This window comes from Vombatus ursinus, unplaced genomic scaffold (genome assembly GCF_900497805.2).
Source record: "Vombatus ursinus unplaced genomic scaffold, bare-nosed wombat genome assembly UNPS02006779.1, whole genome shotgun sequence".
Classification (NCBI taxonomy): domain Eukaryota; kingdom Metazoa; phylum Chordata; class Mammalia; order Diprotodontia; family Vombatidae; genus Vombatus; species Vombatus ursinus.
The window spans coordinates 16,709,526-16,733,733 of record NW_020946557.1 but is presented as its reverse complement, the minus strand read 5'-3'; the positions used below and the strand labels follow the sequence as shown (position 1 = coordinate 16,733,733).

Genomic DNA, 24,208 nt, shown 5'->3' with positions numbered 1-24,208 from the left:
CTTAAAATTCTGGTACTGACACTTCACAGGTAAAGTATAAAATGCAGTTTTTCTTGTGTGTGTACAGTTAAAGTCAATTGTAAAACTGTTAGTATATCAGTGAAACAATTCTAAACTTGTAATGTATATATGGGTGATATATTTTTGTCATATAGAATAAATCAACGGTATATATTTTTTCTTTTGATAAATCTTTATATGAAATTGTTTCTTGAATATTTTTCTTCTCTTGAACAATATTCTTCTACCAATCTTGGTCTGACGATTTTTTTTGGTGGGGGGGTATTCTGTATAGTAGTAACTAATGTTGGCAAAAAAAATTTTTTTTAAGTATACAGAGTGTTATGGGTTTTGGAATTTGTCGAAACAGATTTGGAGGATCTGCATTTACAAATAAAATATTTTACATCTATTTAAAAAAAAAAAAGACGTAGTGGCCAGGAATGTCAGGCATCCACCACGCAGAGCCGGAGACCAGTGACAGGTACGGTCATCATTCTCGGGCCCACTACTGCCTCCACATCATCTTTACATAGTATGGGAAAGGCAGAAACTGTTCTGGTCTCCGGAAAGCACTCCGGAAGAAGGGCCGCGGCCGCTGCCGCCCACGCAGGAAGGCGGGCGGGAGCCCCAGCGTCCGGGGGGCGGAGCTTGCGGCCGACACGTGAATACTGAGCGACCAGGCCGGTCTGCTGGCGGGCCCTATGTCTTCTGCTCAAGGTGGCGGCGGCGGGACCCGGGGCTTGCTCCAGTTCCTGCGGCTGGTGGGCCAGCTGAAGGTGAGCGTGCGAAGAAACCGGGTCGGCTGGGGCCGCTGCCGGCCCGTGAGGCGATGCCTGGCCCCGCGGCAGGGGGCCCTCCCGGGGCTGGGAGAGCCGAGCCGGCGCACGCGTACGCCAGCCCTGGCGGCCCTCCTGCTGTGAGGCTAGTGGCAGAGCCCGCGAGAGCTTGGAGCTGCCCGGGCGGGGCGGGGCGGGAGTAGGTGCTGTTCCCGTAGCACCTCGGAGCCCAGTCCCATGTAGAAACAGGTACTTGAAAGGGGGTTCCTACCTTCCCCCAGGCCTATGGGGCTGCAGTGTTGCAGCCTGGGCGATAGAGGAAGGAAGAGAATCACAGGAAGTAATCTTCCCTGGTTGCTATGGTAGCAGTGGTTTAGAAATCCAGACTAAGATAAATTGGAGGGCAGTATCACATTGTGGATAGAGTAGTGGACTTGGGGCCATGCAAATTGGAAGATCCTGGTTTCAGATCTCGTTTCACGTACTTAAGTAAGTCAATTATTTGATTATACAATATAATGATACTAATTAATATAGATAATTATAAAGTAAGTCCTAAGGGTCCATTATGTGCCAGACAGTATCCTAGGTATTGGAGATGTCTTTACAAAGAATGAAATTTACTATATTCTAATGGGGAGACAACAAGTACATATAAAAAATGTACAACATAAAGGTTATGTAATAAATGTATAAACATATGTATTTATCATATTTATATACTTATATAACATATATAAACCTAGTTATCTATGAATGTTTATATATGCATATAGTGTATATTTGTATTTATCAAATGTATATTTATATCCTATATAAATATTACATATTAGCATATATGTTATATATGTATTTAATAATACATTCACATACACAAAGTATTTAAATGCAAAATAGTTTGGGACAGAGAGTGCTAGCATTCGAGGAATCAGGAAAGGCCTAGCTGTATGACCCTGTGCTGTACAAATCACTTAACTGCTCTGTGTCTCAGTTTTCTCATCTGTAAAGTGAGGGGGTTGAACCCCATGCATCTTAAGATCCCTTCCACCTCTGATCCTGGAATGTATGTTAATAGATGAGCTATGCAGAGTGAGGGGGTACTGGTTAGAGAGCTGATCTTGGGAATCAGAAGGACTTGTTTTGAATTCCTGCCTCTGCTGACCCTTCTCCAGATGGGTAAGTCATTTGGCTTTTGAGTGCCTTGAGTAACTTTGCCAAGACTAGTTGGGGCTTCTGGGGCTCCTGAAGCTGTGGCTCCTGCTTATTTTCCCACCTACCTTCTGCTCAGCAGCTCCCCTCCCCCCTTCTACCTTGCCCAACAGCCAGGTGTTCTTGCCAGACAAGTTGTCATTCTGCATCTATGGAGGGAATTTCCACAGCAGGGAATTCCCTCATATTGCAGACATCATATATTCCTTATCACCGTCTTGTGTCCCCCCTCCTCAAAGAAAAAAAAAGCCTTTAGGGTTAGTTCTCTGCTAGAATATCCAGCAAAAGTAGGTAGATTCTTTTCCAGATAACCTTAGGTTTGGTAGATAAAGTATTTATTAAATGCTTACTGTGTGCCAGATACTGTACTGTTTTGCACCAGGATTTCTGGTTTGGAAAGAAAAGATGATTCTCCTAGAAGTAGAGACATTATGTTCTATCTGGATGTCAGGAAAAATCTTATATAGCAGGTGGTATTTGAGTGGACCTTTGAAGGAAGCTAGAAATTCTAAGAGGCAGAGCAGAGGAGGGAGATGGAATGTCATAGGTAAGTAGTCAGTCTATCAGGGCTGGAATAGAAAATTTATGGAAAAGAAACATGTAATAAGCTTGGAAAGGTCAGCTAGAGCCAGATTTGTTGTTCATTCATTTCAGTCATGTCTAACTCTTCATGACCCCATTTGGGTTTTTCTTGGCAGAGATACTGTAGTGCTTTGCCATTTCCTTCTCCAGCTCATTTTACAGATGAGGAAACTGAGGCAAACAAGGTTAAGTGAGTTTAAGTTGCTAGTAAGTATTTGAGGCTGGATTTGAACCCAGGTCTTACTGACTCCAGGCCCAGTGTTCTAGCTACTGTACTACCTAGCTACTGAGATTATGGAGTGGTTTAAATGCCACATAGTAGAGGCTGTGTTTGATCCTAGGAAGCCACTGGAGTTTATTAAGCAGAGAAGTGACATAATCAGACCTATGGTTTAGAAAAATGACTTTGGCAACTGTGTGGAAGAGGGGAGAGACAAGGGAGGGATTCAGTTAGAAGACTGTTGCAGTATTATGGATAGAAAGTAATGAGAGACTGAACTAGGGTGGTGACTGTCTAAGTAGAAAAAAGTAGTTGAATATGAGAGATTCTTTGGAAGTAGATAAGACTTGGTAACTAATTGAATATGGTGGGACAGTGAGGGGCTAAGGTGGCAGATGATTCTGAGGTTGCAAACCTTTCAGGTGGCTGGAAGGATGCCGTTATCCTAGACACAAATAGGAAAGTTTGGAAGAAGAGTGAGTTTTTTGAGAAAAGATAATGAATTCTTTTTTGGACTTGGTGAGTTTCGGATGCTTATAGGGCATCCTCTTGGAAATATCCAGAAGGTAATTGGTGATACAGGATTGGAACTGGAAAGAGGGATCAGGGCTGGTGATAGATAGATAGCTAGACAGACGGACATATCTATAGATCTGTCTATATGCCTGTTATGTCTATCTGTCTGTCATCTGCATATATATCTATATATGGAACTATATGTACATTTATGCAGATGATTCAGACAATAGATATGTCTATTTATAGATCTGTATGTACATATAGAGCTATATCTATAGATCTACATATATGTGTGTGATAGTTATATCTATCACATATAAATCTATATGTAGATATAGATCTATAGATCCAAATATAGATGTCTATCATAGATCTGTCAGACACAGATCTATGTGATATATCTGTCACACATACAAACGTATATATCTATAGACACAGATCTATATGTATACATAGATCTATCAGTAGACACATCTATCTATTGTCTGTGAATCACCTGCATAAAGATGATAATTGAACACAAAGGAGCTGGTGAGATTATGGAGAGAAAATGTAGAAAGAAAGAGTAGGCCCAGGACAGAGCCTTGGATCATAGCTACCTGTGTGACATTTGGGAGGTCATTTAAGGAAGAAAGGTAAAGGGACAAGCATTTATTAAGTGCTAACTATGTGCCAGGCAGTGATAACACAAATATCATCTCCTTTGATCTCATTTAACCTCTTTGGACCTCAGTTCTTCATCTCTAAAATGAGGGGACTGGGGTGGCCTGTAAGGTTCCTCCCAACTTTTAAATATATACTTTTATGTTTAAATCAAGCGCTTTTATGCATTCTGTTAATTGTTTATCACACCATTATTTAAGTAATGATGAGTAATTGATTTTTCATTTATTTATTTATTTTTGTTTTTATTTTATTGACCAGAGAGTACCACGCACAGGCTGGGTCTACAGAAATGTGGAGAAGCCAGAAAGTGTATCTGATCATATGTACAGAATGGCTATCATGGCTTTTGTAACTGAAGATAAGTATCTTAATAAAGACAGGTGAGCAATTTGACCTCCCTTGAGGTCACATATAATGCTGGGGATTGAATCGTTTGATCAACAAATATTTTTTAAGTGTCTATAATGTGATAGACACTAGAAGGCATTGGAGATGCAAATGCAAGGAATGAAACAATGTCTATTTTCAGGGTATGCCAGTTTTCAAAATTGAGGCCTTAATCCCATTCTTTCACTTGATTAAACTTGATTGTCTCAGAACAGGTAGGGCCAGCTGCTGGGTCATTGTGCCATTGTGGATCATTTAGTATCAGAGACATGGGAAGGGATGCCTGCCAAGAACCAATGAACTGTGTTCACCCTTGGGGAAGGCTAAAGTATTATTCAGTGTCAGAGGCAGGTAGGCACAATATTAACTTTTGGTGGGCCCTGAGTATATAAAACAAAATGGACGGTAAATCCAGATTCTTTTTGTGTGTGAGTGTGTTTCCACAAGAAATACTTGTAGACTCACTCTGACTGTATATATACTAGCTAAGAGAATCTTGGCAAATAACTTAACCTCTCATTGCCCAGGGCAACTCTATAACACTGCAGTTGCCCAACGGTTGCTAATCTGCCTTGGTAGAGGGAATTTCCTTTGGAGGAAGAGACTAGAAGCAATAGTTAATTATGCTGCTATTGCAATAGGCCTGTTGAGAGATAATTAGGGTCTGAACTGGACTAGTGATCATGTGAGAAGAGAGAAGTGAATGGATAAAAGAGATGTTACAGATAGAATGAACTTGGCAACTGATTGGATATAGTGGGTGTAGTGGGGAGCAAAGAGGGGGAGGGAAGAGTCAAGAATAACTCAGTTTGTAAATATGGATGACGCAAAGGCTTGACCCTTTTGGCTATGAAAGGCTGTTTTCTTTCTGTGAAAGAAGAGATGGAGAACCATGGCTTGAGGGGATGGCACGACCAAATGAAAGGGTTTTTTAAGAATGGAGGAGGTCTGGGCATATTAAGGAAGAGAGTCTAAAGATGAGAGAGCAAGCATGACTGAGTGACTGAAGGGGAAAACTCCCAGAGGAAAAGGGATAGGATAGGATCAAGAACACAAAAGGGATTAGCCTTGGAAAGAAGGCTTTGACTTCCTCAGAGACTAGAACAAAAGCACATAGAAGTAGGGCATAGAGGATTGGAGGACGAGGTGTTTAGATTTGGAAGTGACCCTGGAGTCATCTGATCCAACATCCTCATTTTTTGCACATGAGAAAACAAGCACAGAAACACAAAGTGATTTGTCCCAGGTCACAAAGCTCGTACGTGTCAGCCAGGTCCTCTGCTATTCCTGTTCCTGTGTCCTGTGCTCTTTCCAAGGTGCCGTTGATCTCTATTTTCTCAGTAGAATAGGAGGTGAAGTCCTTTGCTGAGAGGGAGGGGAAATAAAAAGCACAGAGTAAAGGACAAGATTTTGTAGTGCTTAGTTCTCTAAAACTTATAGAACTTGGAATCAGGCCTGGAAAAGAAGGTTGGAATCAGATAGTGGAAGAGGCTTAAGTTCAAGGTTAAAGAGTACCTTGTCCTCCAGAGAATAGTCACTGAAGCCTTTTTGGGGAGGAAGAGGGAAGATTGTGTTGTGTGATATAGTCTGACGGGTATTAGAAATATTATTTTGGCAGCTGCCCAAAGGATAGTTTTGAAGAAGAAGAAAATGAGGAGCTATATCAACCTCTGTGAATGTGTAAAAATTTCATCTACTGATTTAGGTTTTAAAAAGACACTCCTAGAAGATTTGTAAATAAGGATGAATATATAGATGAATGGCACAGCCCTTAGGAATGGGGCCTGACATGCTAAAGCTCAGAATAAAGTGAGGTTGGTGATGAATACAAGGAACAACAAAAAGGACTTTTTAGCTGTGTTGGGGTAAGAGGCAGATAATAAAATAGGGGTGCTTGGAATGAAGATTATAGATGTTGGGGAGAAGGTATAATGTTTTAACTCTTTTGCTTTGATTTTCTCTTCCAAGGAAAATTATCTTTGGACTGACAGGGATAGAACAAAAATGGTTAACAGAATTAAAAACCAAAACCCTTAATGTGTTCCAGACACTAGGCTGAGAGAAACAGCCTAACAGGGTACTGAAAAACAAAAAACAAAACTGGTGGATGTGATTGATGGACTGCTGGTAGTGATTTTTCATAGATCATAGAGAATGGAGTACTATGCTATAGCACTGGAGGAGAAGGAAGGGGGAAAGGAAGGGAAAAGAGGAAAGAAGGGAAGGAAGGGAAGGAAAGAAGTCTCTCTCTTGCTATCTTTATGGAAAAGATAGAGAAATGTAGTTTAGGAACTGGTGGAATGATTGGATCCAAATGATAGTCAGTTATTAACGAATCAGTGTTAACTCAGTGTCTTTTAAGTTTCTCAGGGAGTTGTCCCTTATGGTGCTTAATGTTTTTATTAATGACTTGGAATATTGATATATTTAGTCAAATGTGTAGTTGACGCAAAGCTAAATGGAATCTGGGCAGGCTAGATCAATTTATTATGAATACATACAAAGTATTATAGTTGGGCTTTAAGAGAGGCAATGTGGTATAGTGAATAGATCATTGATCTTGGAGTCAGAAGGACCTGGGTTTGAATTGTACTATAGACACTTACTAGTTATGTGCTCTTGGCCAAATTACTTAACTTCTCTGGGCCTCATTTTCTTCATCTATAAAATAGGGGTAGAGTTAGGTTAATGCACAATATGGATTGGGGTTGGTGTGGCTAGAGAGTGGTTTGTGTGTGGGAAAATAGATGAGAGAAGAGTTTAATGGACTGTTAACTCAAAAACAGGCAGTAATACAACATGGCAGCCATACAAGGTAATGTGATTTTGTTGTTTAGTTATTTTCAGTCATGTCCGACTTTTCATAACCCCTTTTAGGTTTTTTTTGGAAAAGATATTAGAGTGGTTTGCTGTGTCCTTCTCCGGCTCATTTTACAGATGAGGAACTGAGGCAAATAGAAGTTAGGTGACTTGTCCAGGGTCACACAGCTAATAAGTTTCAGAGGCTATATTTGAATTCAGGAAGATGAATCTTCCTGACTTCAGGCTTGGCATTCTAGCCACAGCACCATCTAGCTACTCCACTGTGATCTTAGATTGCTTCAACAGAGGCATAATATCGAAGGCAAGGGGTGTGATTGTCCTTCTATACTGTGCCTGGTCAAACCACATCTAGAGCACAGTGTTCCAACCTGTGAGCCATAGATCCTTAGGGTTGTGAGTTATTCATGAATTCCATGATTCCCTCCTCATTTTGATTTTATTTCTCTTCATCAAAATATATGTTGTGATTCAATGTAATAAAAATATCTTTTTAGAATGAATAAAGGTCTTACACATATGTGTGTGTGCATATATATGTATGTATATCGCTATTTTTCAAATATATGTAATAAAATACAGATTCATTTAAAAGTTACAATGAATTCATGGTAGCTTTTTATCATTATGCATTTTCTTTATCAACAGATACTTGTACTATCAGGTGTGAGGTTTTTTTTTCCTTTAATTGAAAAGGGATCATCATACTCAAAAAAAGTTGGGAACAAGTGATCTAGATGATTGCTTAGTGATAGATACTACATTTTATGGAAGACTTCGACAAGGTGAAATATATTGAAAGGAGAGTAAATAAGATGATAAAGAGATCAGAGAATATGACATATAAGAAGCAATTAAAGGAACTTGCCTAAAAAAGAGAAGACTTGAAGGGGCAGGTGACAGCTGTCTTCAAGTATTTTAAGCAGAGAAATTTAGATTTATTCTGCTTGGAGGTTAAAGCTGTTTAAAAGTGGAATGGACAGCCCCAGATATGAGTTTTCCATCACTGGAGATCTTCACACGGGGAAGTTGGATAATCACTTATCAGGGATTTTGTAGGGGGCATTCCTCTTCAAATATGGAGTAGACTTGAGGTCTCCACCTTTGATATTCTGTGATTCAGGGGTGTAGAGGAGAGACTAGAAGCAGGAAAATCAGGAGTTATTTTAATAGTATAGTCCTGGTTGGTAGCAGTAGAAATAAAAAAAGCTAACTAGACCATGTGGGACCAAACCAGGTCATATGTGAAATATTAATCATATAGTTTTAAATTTTTCTGTTTCATATCGTTGGATAAATGATGTATATCTAAAACTCCCTTTTATTAATGTTGTCAAATGGTACATATGATGTGTTGAATGGTAACGAGAAATTATGATTCAGGACTGGCTTAGACTGGACAAATTTAGTACTTTAGTTCATTTTGTATTAAAATACTCTGAGAATAGAAGACAAATAAGCTATGTAACCTCAAAGCAATGTGTAAAAGGTTATAAGATTCTGTATAATCATTTAACATTTCTGGTCAGATGTGTCCGGCTCGCTCTGGTTCACGATATGGCAGAGTGCATCGTTGGTGATATAGCCCCTTCAGATAACATTCCTAAAGAAGAAAAACACAGGCGAGAAAAGGTCAGTATATGGTCACAGGGTCTGTGGGAAAAACTGGTAGCTTAATGAATTGAGGATCCAGTAGTGGAAATTTTGTGGAAGAAAGCATAAATCCCAAATGTTACTAAACTATGATTATAATTACTATTTAGCACATCTAACTTTATTATTTGAACTCTTCACCTTACAGAAGAAAAAAAATCTAATTCAATAAGCGTTTATTCAGTGCTTACTCTGTATGAAGAATTGTGCTGGGCGCTTGGGATACAAAGACAAAAATGAAATCGTCCTTGCCCTCAAGGAGCTTATGTGTGCATATAAAACTAGTTATTTGTATGTGTTTGTAAGTGTAGTATTACAAACAATGAATGTTCAATTAATTTGGATTTCAGGGGAGCTAAAATTTCAGTGTTACTTCCCTAATCTTAATTCCAATTAAGAAGATTTTGAAAATTAGGACACATTATAGTCAGACCTATACATAAGAGTTAAAATAAGTACCAGAAGCATTAACCAACTTGACCTTTCAAAAGATCTAAGTTTGCATTTGTTCAATTTTGTTAATATGTTCAAAATTGTTCTCGAGTTGTTGTTTTTTGGTGTGTGTGTTTTGATTCCCCGACTAGATTTTTAAGTTCCTTGAGTATAGAGACTTCTTGTTGTATTTTTATCAACCAACCATCTTTACCTGCCCCACCTGCCTGTTTGGTATCCAAAGCCCTTCATGACCTGGCCCCTTCCTGTCTTTCTAGTCTTACACTTTACACTCCCCACGCACCCTCCCACAGCAGGTGGGCTCCTTGCTGTTCTTTGAATAAAACACTCAACTTCTTACTTCCAGGCATTTTCACAGGCTGTCCCCCATGTCTGTCCTCCATATCCCCCAGATATACTTTATCTAGTATAGTGATTAATGTATAGTAGCTAATTAGTAAAGTACTTGCTGATTAGTTATAGTTGTAACTTTTAGTGTATAGCTATCGTTATTTACCTAATCTATAAAAAAGACACTTAATACAAGGTGTAAATATTTTCTCGCATCAGCGTCCCTCCAATCTGGGAGGCATTTGTAGTGCAAAGAGCACTGGACTAGGAATCAAAAGATAGGGGTCTTGGCCACTCCCTATATGGAAACTTGGGCAACTCTAGTTTACTTTTCTAGGCCTCCCTTTGTTTTTCTTATCTGTAAAATGAGTTGGTTGACCTAGATGATCTCCTAGGTCCCTTTCAATTCTGTCATTTTATGAGGATGTGATCCTCTCTGTTACTTGGCATTTATATGTGCATAGGATAATAGCTAGAATAAGTACATACTCTTCAAATTATGGTTTAATATTTCAGGAAGCTATGAAGCGGTTAACCCAGCTGCTATCAGAAGATGTCAAGAAGGAAATCTACGATCTCTGGGAAGTAGGTGTAAATGATGATTAGATTTTGATTGATAGATTGATACAATTAGATTTTGTTGTTATTGAATGTATTGGTTTGTCTCTTCACTGTTTTTTGATTGGTGATATAGTGAGTTATTAGGATACACCATCTTGTGTAATTCTAACTGAAGCTTGTTTGTGACTAGAGGCAGTCAGCAACCTAGGAGTGCTTGACTTACATGTGTCTCTGACATAAATTGCTACTTTAGCTGGGCAAAGCCCACTGCTAACGTTCCCTTTTTCCCCCTCAGTAGTGCTATTTGGGATTTCATCTCTTCCCCACCACCCTTCATGTACCCTGTTCTGCTATTGGTCCCTGCCACCTCAGCCCTGGGCTAGCTTCTCATCTTTTCCTAGAAGGTGCCTTGTTGGTGGCAGTATTACTGTGGTAGGCAGTATGTTGTAGTCAATAGAGCACTGGGACTCTAGTCAGGTAGACCTGAGTTCAAATCTTAGCTCAGATTAGCTGTGTGACCTTGGGCTAAGTCATTATTCTTTTCTACATTTCAGTTTCCTTATCTGTAAAATGAAAAGATTGGATTCACTGGCCTCTAAACTCTTTTCTAGCCCCAAATCTCTGCTCTTGTGATCTGGACTGAAAGATATCTTATTTTCAACAGGGGCTCTATTTTTATGAAGTAACATTGACGTCTTGCCATTTCTTATGGTTCCTGTGTTGATGACCTTTAAAGCCAACCTGTATTTCCTGTAGCTGCAGGCCTAAGTGACATTACCTGTTGGTATTTGTCCTGTGGCCTCTGTAAAATTAAGTCAGTAGTTGACATTTAGTTTGACATGGGTCTTTTAATCCTGTTTCCTGATCATGAGGGGAAGGAGGACAGTGCAAACTCCTCTGTAATTTTGCCACAGGCTTGTCCAGTTTCATGTTACTGAAAGAAATAGGAATCCTTGAACTTCTCTTTTTTTCTGTGTCTTTGAAGCAAAGAAACTTGGATTTAATATATGGGTAGTGTCTGGGGTGATCTTTCCACTTGAAGTTTTGGAGAGAAATTCATTTTCAATTGATCATTCCATTTTCTCATGTGTGACATATTTACGTGTGCACAGAATTACTCCTGATGGGCCATTTTAAATTAAAAAGGTAAAATGGAGGAGAAGGAGCTAGTGATTATTGATAAAATCAGGGGGGGAACGGTGTATAACCAGAAAGAAAAGCAAAATGAAATAGATTCAGAGAGATTTCTGATTGTTTAAATGAATTTGGACTGATTAAATAAAATACTTAGGGCCAAAAGAGAATTTGTTAAAAAGTAAAATGTGATCATTATCAAAGAATACTGATTTAAGTACCAGTGACATGAAATGTAATGGATTTCGTATTTTCAAAAAGAATTTTTTTTTTACCTTTTTTGGGGGCAATTTGTGGTCACATTTCAAACAGAAGCATTTGTAAGAGCAAGGAAGGTAATAGCAATCATGCAGCTATTCAGTGATACCTAGTATATTACACTGCCAAGAAGACACGATGCATTCATTACCTGAATACAGCAGGGACAGAATTACAGGCTAGAAGTTTGCCATAGATAGGCTATGATAGCTAACATTTATATAGTGCTTATTATGTTCCAAGTACTGTGCTAAACACTTTACAAATATTATCTCATTTGATCCTTATAACAGTTCTTCAAGGTAGATGTTATAGTATTAGCCCCATTTTACTGGAATGAAACTGAAGCAAACAGAGGTTAAGTGACTGGCCCAGGATCACCCCCCTGGTGAGTTTTTGAGGTCAAATTTGAACTCAGGTCTTTCTAACTCCCGGCCCAGTGCTCTGTGCACTATGGTGCCACCTAGTGGCCACAGGCAGTTCTCTCATTAGAAGCAAGAATCTGTATGCCATTAAAAGGGCATATGTGTTATGCTAAATATTTCTTTGTTATAAAAACTGGACACACCAGTAAATGTTGGGTTCCTTAAGCAGTCCTTGCATCCAGCATCATATCACCACCAAGGTCCTGGGAATGACAGGAGGAAAAGGTACAGCAAAGACAATCATTAAGTCCCTTTTGTGTTTAGAACCCTCTGATAGTCAGTAGAAGAGATAAAAAAAAATTATATCTGATACAGTTCTTGTCTTCAGGAAGTGGGGGGGGTGGGTGGAGAAGAGACACAAATAGATAACTGAGGTACAAAGCAATATGTGATGAGGTCAGGAGTCTTAATGTGTTTAATGTGTACAAGTTGTATGAAGTAGTCATGACTCCGGATTCTCTTGACTGCTCTGAGATTGAATCAGGCACAGGAAAGAAACAAGGACTTGCTTTGAATTAAGAACCTTCTATAACTGAGACCAACGTGGCATGCCCAGAAATGAAAAAAAAAAATTCATGAGAAAAAAGAAACTTGACATTAAGTAAAGAGGGAAGTGAAGAGATGAGAGGCGTGAAAATGAAATGTCAAGTTGAAGTAAAAAGGATAAAGACCTAAGCTATTTAGGTGGATTAAAGAACAATGAGCATAAAAGGAAGACAGGATAATTAAATAGGAAGAATCTGACGTGAAAGTAAAGGTGAATAAATGAGAATCCACAAAGCACTGAAATCAAAGGAGCCATGAATACATCCTTATTTTATGGAGTCTAAAAACTCAGCCTTAGAATTCCTTAGTGAAGCCCTTCTAATGCAGCTTTGTGTCGGGGGAGGGGGGGGGAGGTGGTTGGATGTCAAAGCTGGGAGCTTTCTGCTCTGCCACTTTCACTTGGGGTGGGAGAATCCAAACAAACCAGAAAGATCCGTGGGAACACACTTACAGGTGGTTTTGATTGTCCCCCTCCTTAGGAGTATGAGAACCAGTCCAGTGAGGAAGCCAAGTTTGTGAAACAACTGGACCAGTGTGAAATGATTCTCCAGGCATTCGAGTATGAGGACCTGGAGAACAAACTTGGAAGACTTCAGGAATTCTATGACTCAACTGCAGGTGTGTGACCTATTTTCTGAAAGAGCAGTGTTCAGTTTTTGCTGGCTGCCAGAGCAAGGAGAGGAGAGATTGAGTTGTTGATCCTTTTGAAAAAGATCCTTAGTCCTTAAAAACAAAACAAGACTGATAATCCATGTACTGCCATATTGATCTGTTTCAATTCAACAAATACTTTATTCCATGCATGTTCCGTACAGTACACCTCAGTGGCTGCCAGACTGTGTACAAAGCTTAGATAAGTCTCAGTCTCTACAGTCTATTATGGGGATATGACACTGATATAAATGATTCTAAAACGAGGCACAATAAGTTGTTCACTTGTTTCTAGTTTATCTGACTCTTCGTGACCCCCTTGTGGAGTTTTCTTGGCAAAGATAGTGAAGTGGTTTGCTATTTCCTTCTCCAGCTCATTTTCCAGTTGAGGAATCTGTGGCAAACAGGGTTAAGTGACTTGCCCAGGGCCACACAGCTAGCATCTAAGACAAGATTTGAACTCAAGAAGATGAGTCTTCCAAATTCCAGGCCTGGGACTCTATCCACTGAGCCAAGCTGCCCCAATAATAAGTACAGAAGGGATATAATAAGCAAAAATGTTGCGTATGTTAGAGAGGGAAATAAGATTTAGAGAGGGAGTGGAGAAGTGGCTGACTAGCTGTCAGTTTTAGAGGCAGTCAGGAATGCCTCGTGGTAGAACTCGGGCCCTAAGGTCCAGTATTCGCCCAAGCCTTGGTGAGTAGCAGTAAGGAGAAGTCAGAGTATAGCCAGTTGGGTAGATACTGGGATGGAAGGCCTCTAGGAAAAGTGCTTTTCATAGCCAGTTTTCAGGTAGTATTCTGCTGTACATGCTTAATTGCAACCAATTCCAACCTCATGGTTAGACCTTGAGGAGGAGCAGTTTCAAGGGAGGGGAGGAAGGGGAAAAGCAGTACATTTTGGAGAAATTAGATTGCCGTAACAAGAGGTTATTGTAACAGGGTATCTTGGGGGGTTTGAGCAAGGAGGCAAGGGCGGGGGGAGGTCCTTGACCCAGTTATTGGAGGCTATCAGTCTCGGAGTAACGACATAGGATGCTATCAGAGTCCCACTCTTTAAGCTTAGAAGGATGAACCACAACAGTTTTTTCCACGCTCAACTCCTCTACTTTTAGCAGAGTGAGCTCCAGCAGATTTCCAGATTGTTGATTCCCTCCATCTCTACAATATTGTGCTTTTATGACAGGTTTGTGATTGTTTCCTAGACCTCCTACTCTCCAAGTGGCTTGTGGTATATACTCATGACCATAGCATTCATATGTTTTCCTTCATGGATCTTTACCCAAAGGCTGAAAAGAGTAGGGCCATTTCTTCCAAGATGGAGGGCAAGAGGAGAGAATGGGTAATGAGGCTGAAAAAATGTTGAAAGAGGAAGGAAGCTGAGGGAAACTTTTTTTTTATCCTTTCAGTAATACAGGAGGCTAAGTTTGCTGATATGATTATGTGAGGTGGGGTCACAGTTGATTCCATAAGTAGTGATGAGAATGTTTGGGACAATCCCAGGGGAATGTGATAGAGAATCAACTGGAGTTAAAATAAAGGAATCTTGAGCAGTGGTGAAGACCCCCACTGAAGTTAAAAAGGTTGATTTTGTTAGTTGGTCCGGTGATGCTTAGCAGCTTTCAGGAAAGCAGGAATCAAATGATGGGGTTATTGAAAGTAACCAGGTCCTACAGGCAAAGGTAATGGCTAGTGAATCATTAAAGTGGCATTCTATGTAATCGAGTCTGGATTTAGAGCTTAGGGAAGCCAGACATTTTACATTTCAGTCACGTGAGAGGAGCGGTGGTGGTGGTGGTGGTGGTGGAGGAGTATAGGGCCAAGAAGTCTTTATGAGAATGAAGAAAACAGAGGAAGCAGCACGGGATAGTGGATAGAGAGCAGGTCTCAGGGTCAGAAAAACCTGCTGGGTTCAAGGCTGACCTCTCACATAGCCTGGCTGTATGACCTTGGGTAAATCACTTCTTTTTAGTGACACAGGCCAACTCTCTAAGACTGTAAGTTGTAAAACAGGTTACAATTTGCTTTGTTGGAGAAAGTTTCCTTGTGGGGAGTTCTCTGATCTAAATGAAACTAGAAACAGCAGGTCCAGTACAAAACAAAGGAACAGAAATAAGCGTGAAGAGCAGACATATTGTGAGAAAGAAAGGAATAGAAGTTGTGATTAGAGAGTAGAATTTTAAAATGTAGGATCTCAAAGGTGGATTTTTTTTTTCTGTGAGACAGAGAGGTTGAAGGTCTAACCATTCCATTATAGGCAGTGATTAAAGTAATTAAAGTCTACTTTAGTAGATGAGATCTTTGGAGTAGAAGAGATAGTCTCCATAGGGGCGGGATGTGGATTATGGCCCAGCAAAGGAATACTGAGATGGAAGAGTTGGCCAGATTGGAGGAAAACCAGGAAGAAGCAGTGTCCCAGAAATCCAGAAAGGATTCTCTAGGAAAACTAGGTGGTCAGTAGTGTCAAATGTTATAGAGTTCAAGAAAGATGATTGAGAAACAGTCTTTGAAGTTATTTATAACTTTAGAGAACACAGTATCAGTCAGATGGCTAAGGCTGTATGCCTAATGACTTAGTGGATGAAACGGGAAGCTAGACTATTTGAAGAGACATCATTCATACATTGACATCACCAAGTGTTAGAGTAGGTGTTCGGGTAGAATCAAAAGCTGTGAGTCAAGTGCTAAGCTCCTTGGGAAAAGAGGGGAGGGGGATCAAGTGAAAACAGCACCGAGGGTCTGGATAGGGTAATAGCAAAGGAGGAGTACTCGTCACAGGAGGATAGGGTGCTACATGAGGGTGGCAGAAGGGAAAGGTAACTTCTCCCTTTGATTTGTTTTAAATCTCTCCAGTTTCCCTGTACCTGCAGGTTACAGATCCCTTTAAAGAGGGAAAGGAAATGTGAATGCTTATTTTAGTAATGATAAGGAGTGTCCTCTTCCAAAGGGAACCTGGAGAGAATGGGAACCCAGGTGGAAAGAAAGGTGTTAATACGGAAATAAGGGTGAGGATAATAAGGAAAGAGAGCAGGTGGGGCACGAATGAGGTTAGTAAGGGGAAACACACATAACAATGACGCCCATATGATAAGAAGTCAGGTGTTTATAACTGGGGACCATTTTGTCTTGCTAATTAGCTTTCTAAAAATATATTTTTATTAATGTTGTTTGTTTTGACATTCCCAAAATTTCTATTTTCCTCATTAATTTGCTTTGTCTTCCTGACTGCAAGCTTCTTGAATGCAAGGACTGTAGCTTATATTTCTTTTTATCTCCCACAGTGTCTTGCACAGTGTTAGGTACATAGTAAGTACTCAGTAGATTATTTGATTGATTAGCCACCAGTGACATAGCTAAGGTAATGATCATCCTAAAGCAAAGAACTGACCATGTTACTTACCTACTCCCTGAACTGCAGTGGCTCCCTAGTATCTCCAGAATCCAATATAAAATCCTGTTATTGTTTTAAAGCCTTTTCTAACCGAGGCCCTGCCTGCCTTTCTAGTTTCTTACACTTACTCCCCTCCGCATACTCTACACTCTACCGACACTGCCTCCCTGCTGTTCCTTACACAAGCTCCTTCCTCATCTCCCCACTCTGCATTTGCACTGGCCGTCATCCGTGCCTTCACTGCCCTCCCTTTTTGTCTCTGCTAAAATCCTAGCTTGTGTAAGAAGCCTTTCCCTACCACCCTAATGCTAGTTAGTGCCTTCCCTTTGAGATTACCTCGTTTACTCTGGATATTTCCTATTTGTACATAGTTCTTTGCATGTTGTCTCTCGCACTAGACTTTGAAGTCCTTGAGGGCAGGCACAATTTTTGCCTTTCTTTGTATCTCCAGCACTAACAGAGTGCCTGGCACATAGTGAGGACTTGATAAAATGCCTGTTGACTGACGTGATCCAAGGAAGCTGTCTTTTTTTAATTACCTGTCAGTTCAGTAGTAGGTCATCCCTGATGGATCAAAGAAATAGATATCCCTCCTTTTGAAGTACTGTCCTGTGTATGTGGACAGTTGATGACCTGTAAAGCAACAGCAGCAGCAGTGTACAGTTGCTGACTTAGAGAAAGTGATGATAGTGGTGGTAGGCCATGTACCAAGGAGGATGATGGCCAGGAAGGATACCGTAGCTTTGATGCCTCTTTGCTGGATTCCTAGTTTAGCCTTGGCTGAATCAGAGGGCGAATATAAATAGTGGAGTGTGGCCCTCTTCCAGTACCGAAAATTGTACCCCTCTAAATCCAGATATGCTTCTGGGTCAGGTTCCAGAATATGGCCCACACCAACTCCTTAGCTCAGCCTTAAGAAAATGGATTACCAACTTTTCAGTGGGAGAGACATTGTGGTTAATTTCCCCTATCTTTTTCCTTTACAGGAAAATTCAGCCATCCTGAAATAGTCCAGCTTGTTTCTGAACTTACAGCAGAAAGAAATGCTAAAATTGCTACAGGAACCAGTGAACCTCACCCTTGAGGTGTTTTTTTTTTTTTAAAGCTTCTGTAATCATGTAATAAATATTTTATTTTATGATTAAGTCTCATGGCGTGGTGTGTTTGCCACTATAGCACTGTTGATTTCCCCAGGTGTAAGTCTGTTTATTTTCATTTTCCATGGGCTCCAGTGAGAAATGAAAGCTCTGTCTGGATATAAAGTATGTTCCAGGGACCAGGACTGTAGGGTCCTAGAGACCAAATGCTATATGTGGTGGTTGGAGCTATCTTTATTATGAACAGCAAAAAATCAAAATTTATAATTTCTGCTAGAAGCTATAAAGCATGTTTTCTTCTGAATTTGGAGCATATATCCCTCCAGGCCAAACTCATTAAAAGACAGAAGGATATGTCACTGTGTTCTGATGCTGGGGGAAAGTTTAATTATTATTGTCTCTAAGGCACAGATCCTTCAGCAGAGCATTGGCTAATGATGAGTGACCAAGAAGAGAAGGAAATTACATTGATAATATTCTTTTTCTTTCCAGATGAACCATTTCCTTTTTATTGAAACACCTGTTGCCTTAAATCAAATTTTGAATTATGATCTGGGCTCTGATTTGTGCCTGTGATCATAGAGTAGATGTAGAGCCTTTAAAAGGTTGCTTTTAAATTCAGAGCCAAGCAGGGAGGATAAAATTTTTAAAATGCCTCTATGAATTCTTTTCAGTTCCTCTTTTCCTGATTCAGACCTTTTGATTTTGAGTTAACTTTCATCAGATAAACAGAAGAGTGGAACTGAATATTGATATGATGATATGATTATTGGGCATCTTATAGAAAAAACTGGCTCCCTTCAATCTTTTCAACTTCTCCATCAAAAGTGGCAAAATGTAAGCTCTTTCTCAAGGAGTTGACCTGAGTAGGGTAACTAATGCCTCTGCTTGCCTTTAAAAGCCTTGTACGGTGATGAAGGTAAGTTTGCTTTTGCAGAACAAATTAAAAGTATTGCTTGAAACAGTGATGTTTATCTTTTGTCCTTGAAATTCAGATGTTGGGTTCTATTTAAAGATGGCCGATTGGCTAAGGTAAGAAAATGATATAGAACTTACAAAGTGATAGCGTCCCTGGATACAGAGGCTGCTGCAAACAAGGTATCTTCTTTTTGGTATTGTATGTCTATAGCTGCTCTCCATCAACAATCAGAAAGAATGAAGGTGATTATTATTGGAGATACTATTTAATGAGAAAACAGAACTCCATCTGTCACTTGTCACTTTTTTTTTCTAGTTGGCTACATGCACATAATTTTCCTTTGATAAAGTCAATATAACCAGGTCTCTCTGTCACCTTAGAGCCTAGTTTGTGTTACTGGCCAGTTAATTGTTATCATTTCTTTCCTTCTGCTGAGATCTTGTGAAACTGTGTGTAGTGTTATGGATTAACAGAGTACATTCTAATGGAAAGTGACACAGTGGATAGAACACTAAACTTGGAATCACAGAGACTAGAGTTCAAATCCTGACACTAGCAGTATGCATGGGTAAATCTTTTCATCTCTGTCCTGCACTTTACTCATCTGTAAAATGAAGGGGTTGGACTCAGTAGATTCTAGGAGCCCTTCCAGCTGTAAAGCTCCAGGCCTACAAAAGTCCCAGGCATTTGTGTTTTTCCCTATCTCTTATTAATTGTTCTGTTGTCTTGGTTAAGGTCACTTAATTTGATTCCTTGAAGCTTGTCCTAAACCTTTTTTCATTGAGATTGTGGCTATAAATAAATTAGGATAGCCATATAAAATATTTGATAAAATGAAGAAGCTTAACAGCAATAGATAAATTTCTTGGCTAAAAGGAAATAATAATAGCTAACATTTGTGTAGTTTGAAGCTTGTAAAAGCATTTCACATATTCATTTGATCCCCACAACAACCCTATAATACAGAATTATAGAATATTGGTGTGAAAAAGGACGTTGGAGACCACCTGATCAACCCCCAACCCTTTAGAAAAGAAACCTGAAGTCAGAAAAGTGAAATTCCTTGTCCAAAGTCACACAGCCAGGATGAACCTTAGAACTGAGCCCCCATTACTTAGACTGGTGTGTTATCAACCCCACAGTGCTGCCTTCCCCAAGCACAAAATGTTACCTATTTTCCTCAAAAAAAGGCCTTTTTCTCTTTTTTTAGTAAGTTTTAATAGGGTTTACTTAGAATACAAACAATTTCATTTGGGTTGCATCCAATATGAAATAAGTAGTTTTCTTATTGATATTCCCCATATGTTCATATTCTGTAGGCTACTATTTATGACTCTGGAAATGTTAACATAATTCTGAAAGCCTGTGCCATTGAAAATCTTCATGCTGGTATACAACCTCCATATCTTGCCCACCTCTCTGCCTGGTAATGAAAACACATGGTAAAATGAGTTGCAGAGCTAGGAAATGTTTTGGGAAAAGAACTTCCCAGATTCTTTACTGGTGCAGCTCAAATACCACTTTCTACATAAAGCCTTTCCCAATCCTGTCCCCCCCCCTCAATTGCTAGTCCCTTCCCTTCCTACCAATTATTCTGTGTATATTTATACGCATACATGCCTTTTCCTCTAATAGAATGTAAGCTCCATGAAAATATGGGTTCCTGCATTTTTTGTCTTTGTATTTCCAGTAGTTAGCACAGTTCCTGGCACACAGGTTGCTTGTTATTTGGTTGCTGGTTGGTTGATGTGGCTTCTCCTAGCCTTAGTTTCCTAGTCTGTAACTTGATAATATCTGCACCAAGAGAAACTGCTTTCAAATACCAGTTCTGCCACTTACACCCCTGTGGACCACATTGGGCAAGTCACTTGATCTTTCTTGGCCTGTTTCCTTATATATAAAATGAAATGGTAAAAGTAACCTTAGGTCCCTTCCAGCCCTAAATCTGTGGGTCAATTCTATGGCCAAGGTTGTATTGAAGATTAACTGTAGAATACTATCTATCTAAATGTCAATTCTTATGATATTCACACACAGCATCATAAATTTAAAACTGGGACTGACCTCTTCTAAAAACATCTAGTCTAACCCTCTTGTTTTATAGATGAGGAAGCTGAGGACCAGAGAGATTAACGAACTTCCCCAAAGTTATAAAGGCAGTCAATAGCAGAACTGGAATTTGAACCCAGGCCCTCTGACTTCAAATCCAGTGCTCTTTGCTTTATATCACTCTTATACCTTTCGTTGTAGGTCACGTTCAAAGGTGGTGTTGACGTCGTTTTCTGTGCTAGATTAAGCCATCGATGTATTGGATATTTTTATCACACTGAGTTTTGCATAAATCACTTGATTCTCACATTTTGCAACTCTTGAGCCTCATTTTGTTCATTTGCAAAATGGGGATATATGTGTGCTACCTTCAAAGAATACTTGCACAAGTATTCTCTAAAGGTGGCACATCAGGGTTGTGAGGAAAGTGCTTCATAAACCTTAAAGTACTGTGTGAATGTGAATTATGAATGGGTAGTATCATGATTTGAAATTAAGATCAGTAGGAAATCTGACAGCAAATAATTTTTCCATTTATAAATCTTAGGTAATTAAGCTTAAAAAAAAAAACCAGTCACTAAAAATTGTGATTGACATTTTAATTAGAATTTAGAAATTTTACTTGAACACTTAGTTTGGCAGAAATGATTTTACATAAAACTCCAATCACATGACCTCCACCCACCACTTTCCTCTCACCATTATCATCCTCAGACACCAATTCCTGAATGGATGAAGGTATTTATGCGTGTTTCAGTTTGCCATATTTATTTACCTTAGTGCAACTGAACTTGAAAAGTTCCAGTTGACAGAAAATTTTGAAACTACGAAGAGTACAGGAAAAAAAAAAAAAGTATCTTGGGCCACAAACACTCTTTTGATTTTAACTACTGTGAACAGTGCAGTATTTCAGAATTCCTCTAATAAAGTGTACAGGTCGTTATACTTTATATGATTCTGGATCAGATTTATAGGGAGATACACAATTCAGTGTGGATGCCAGGTACTTTGCTGGCATAACTCATCATTTTGATGGGGCATATGCTATAAAATATAATTGAAACATAACTTTATGACTAATATTTTCCATTGCAAGAGTTGTCTTTAAAAATTGGTAGGTGTCTGCTTCTGCAGTGTGTTTAAGGTTTACTCATCTGAAGCTATTTAAACGGGTATCACTTTGAGAACAAAGTATTGAATTGTAATTTTGATTTTTAGTGAAAGTGAAGTTTGTGGCCAGATGTACTTTAGCTTTTCGTATTTTCAAAAGGATAACTTAAATTTTTTATATAACATTCTAAGAAGCAAGCACAAGAAAAAGGCATTTTATGTATATGTGTTTCAAGAAAAACCTGTGTTAAGATGTAAGGAGTAAAGAACCCAACAGTAGACATGCAGAAGAGGTTCAGAAAAGGAGGCAGGCCTTGAGAGACCAGGTAGTAAGGACATGAAACCTACAATCTGACAAGCAACTGGTCTGATTTTTTTTAAAGCTAAATTGTTATCAAAATGTAAATACAATTTGGGGAGCTAAAAAGGTTAGCTGAAGAACCATATGCTGTTTATATAGCAAAGCCTCACTAATTGGAGGGCGGGGTCCAGTGAAAACTCTGCATTGGGGGTGTTTAAGAAACAGTGGTCCTTTATTACTGAAATAAATAATGGGAATCGGAGTAACTGCTAACCATGTAGCTGAGGAAAGATCCTATTTTAATGAATAGTGGATTTTAATTAGTAGCATCCATAGATTGTAAATTCCTCAGCAGTTAGTACAGTGACTTGCACAGCTAAGGTGCTTAATTAATGTTGAATGAATTGGGAATAGTTAATGTGCTAGAGTCCTTACAAACAATTCATTCCCCTAAGTAAATTAAGTACTCCTTGAATCTTGCTGATAAATAGTGTAAACAAAAACCCCAGCCCTGCTCTGGTTGAATTAAAGAGTCAAATTAATGACATTTTACTGATTTGATATGAAAACATGAACTTTCCTACACTTTCATAAAAAGCACTAAAAGTTAAGAAGCTTAGAGTTATGAATGATAGGCTGAAAGGAACTAAAGTGGAAAATATGCCATGTTCCTTTTGGCAGTATCCTCGAGTACATAATACACTCCTGACTGGTTTAGGACTGAGGCCCTAAATCCTTACAGCAAAGTACCAGTCACACAGATGTGTATACCCCAAACAGCCTGATTATTACATGTTAACAATCACTGATTTTATTTTGCAGATTATATACCCATCTCTAATTAGCACTGAATGAAAAAAATTCACCAATTAGTAAACTTTTAATCCTTTTTATATAGTTTTTCTAAACTGGAAAATTTTAAATATACTGCAGTCATAAATTAAGGTGGGGGATATTTTAGTGAAAAGCATATAACTTCCATTAGAGGGGGACAAAAGGAAAGTATAACAGTAGTTAGCAGGCATTTAATTTACTCTAGGAAATCTGATGTTGATATTATATTAATTTAATACTACTGGGATCAAGGGGTCATAGAACTATACTTCCTCTATTTCCCCATGGAAAATAGCCTATTTTTGAAGTGAAACAGCTGCCCTTTGACCTGAATAAGTAGATTATAGAAGATTTCAGAACTGCAGATTCTATAAAAGTAGCTCAGGGTGGCTGAAAAATCATAGCATAATGACGTATATCTTTTATCATGCCCAGGAATGGAAGTGAAAATAAACTTGGAAATGAGATTTCCAAGATAACTGTATACTTGAAAAAAGTTTAAAAATCAAAAAAGCCTCGTACTTTCAAAATCATTTTGCTAATCCCTTAAATAACCAGTTTACACGTAAACAACAGTTTACATATGTGCCAGGGCTGGGAGGACACAAGTAGCTGAGTGGACATTTGGTATACTTCATATAGCTGAAAATGGGTACGTAAGTAGCAATTCCACTGTCTACTGGACTGTGCCCAGAGGGAAAAAAAAAAGTGCAGTGGGGTTTTAAGGACCCACACAGCAACAGACACACAGGCACATGCTGAAATAGCCAAACAAAAAAGGAAAGCAAAGCAAACCAACAGGACAAAAAGGTTAGCACTTGGAATGGCAGAAAGGCGCTGTGGCCAGTTGCATATCTGCTAATTAGAGAAATTTAGAACATTCTGAGCATCACATTCCGGGCATGTTTCCTGCATCCACAATGACTAAATGGTTTGTTTTTAAGTACAAATATGGATGGAATTTTTTTCAAAAGTACAACACTGTAGAGAGGCTTTTTGGCCTTCACATCTGGCTATGAGAAAAGTGACAGAACCCATAGCATGGACAGGGTGGCAGCTTCAGGCTGTAGCATGGTCCCCCTGGGCCTCTTTAGCACCGAAGCTCCCCTTCTTTCTCAGGTACCCGAGGGGCTGATGCAGCACTCTGTGCGCTTGCGTGGGCTGTGGAACTGAGCACTTCTTCAAAATTCCCTCCACTGGAGGTGCCTCCTACTTTCGTCTGAAAAAAAGAAAACGAGAGGATAGGGAAACCAAGGTAGGCAGCAGTTCCAATTTCATTTTATCAACATGCTTCTTTCCTTACACTGGACCTAGC

The 24,208-nt window shown here is 39.3% G+C and overlaps 2 protein-coding genes across 4 annotated transcripts in view; one reads left to right on the top strand and one right to left on the bottom strand.

Moving 5' to 3' along the window:
- The first annotated feature begins 655 nt into the window (after positions 1-655).
- On the top strand, positions 656-17,724 carry HDDC2 (HD domain containing 2). The gene is made up of 6 exons (XM_027848640.1): positions 656-779; positions 4,234-4,355; positions 8,712-8,814; positions 10,135-10,203; positions 13,022-13,160; positions 17,570-17,724. Exons 1-6 carry the CDS (start codon positions 705-707, stop codon positions 17,665-17,667), a joined length of 606 nt encoding a protein of 201 aa, XP_027704441.1. The 5' UTR covers positions 656-704; the 3' UTR covers positions 17,668-17,724.
- A 3,518-nt stretch (positions 17,725-21,242) lies between these two features.
- TPD52L1 (TPD52 like 1) overlaps positions 21,243-24,208 on the bottom strand; it is a 161,638-nt gene continuing 158,672 nt past the window's right edge. For all 3 annotated transcript variants that reach the window (XM_027848613.1, XM_027848614.1, XM_027848615.1), the window contains one exon: positions 21,243-24,112. In XM_027848613.1, the coding sequence (XP_027704414.1) occupies positions 23,984-24,112 (129 nt within the window). In that variant the 3' untranslated portion in view covers positions 21,243-23,983. The remainder of the gene's footprint in view (positions 24,113-24,208) is intronic.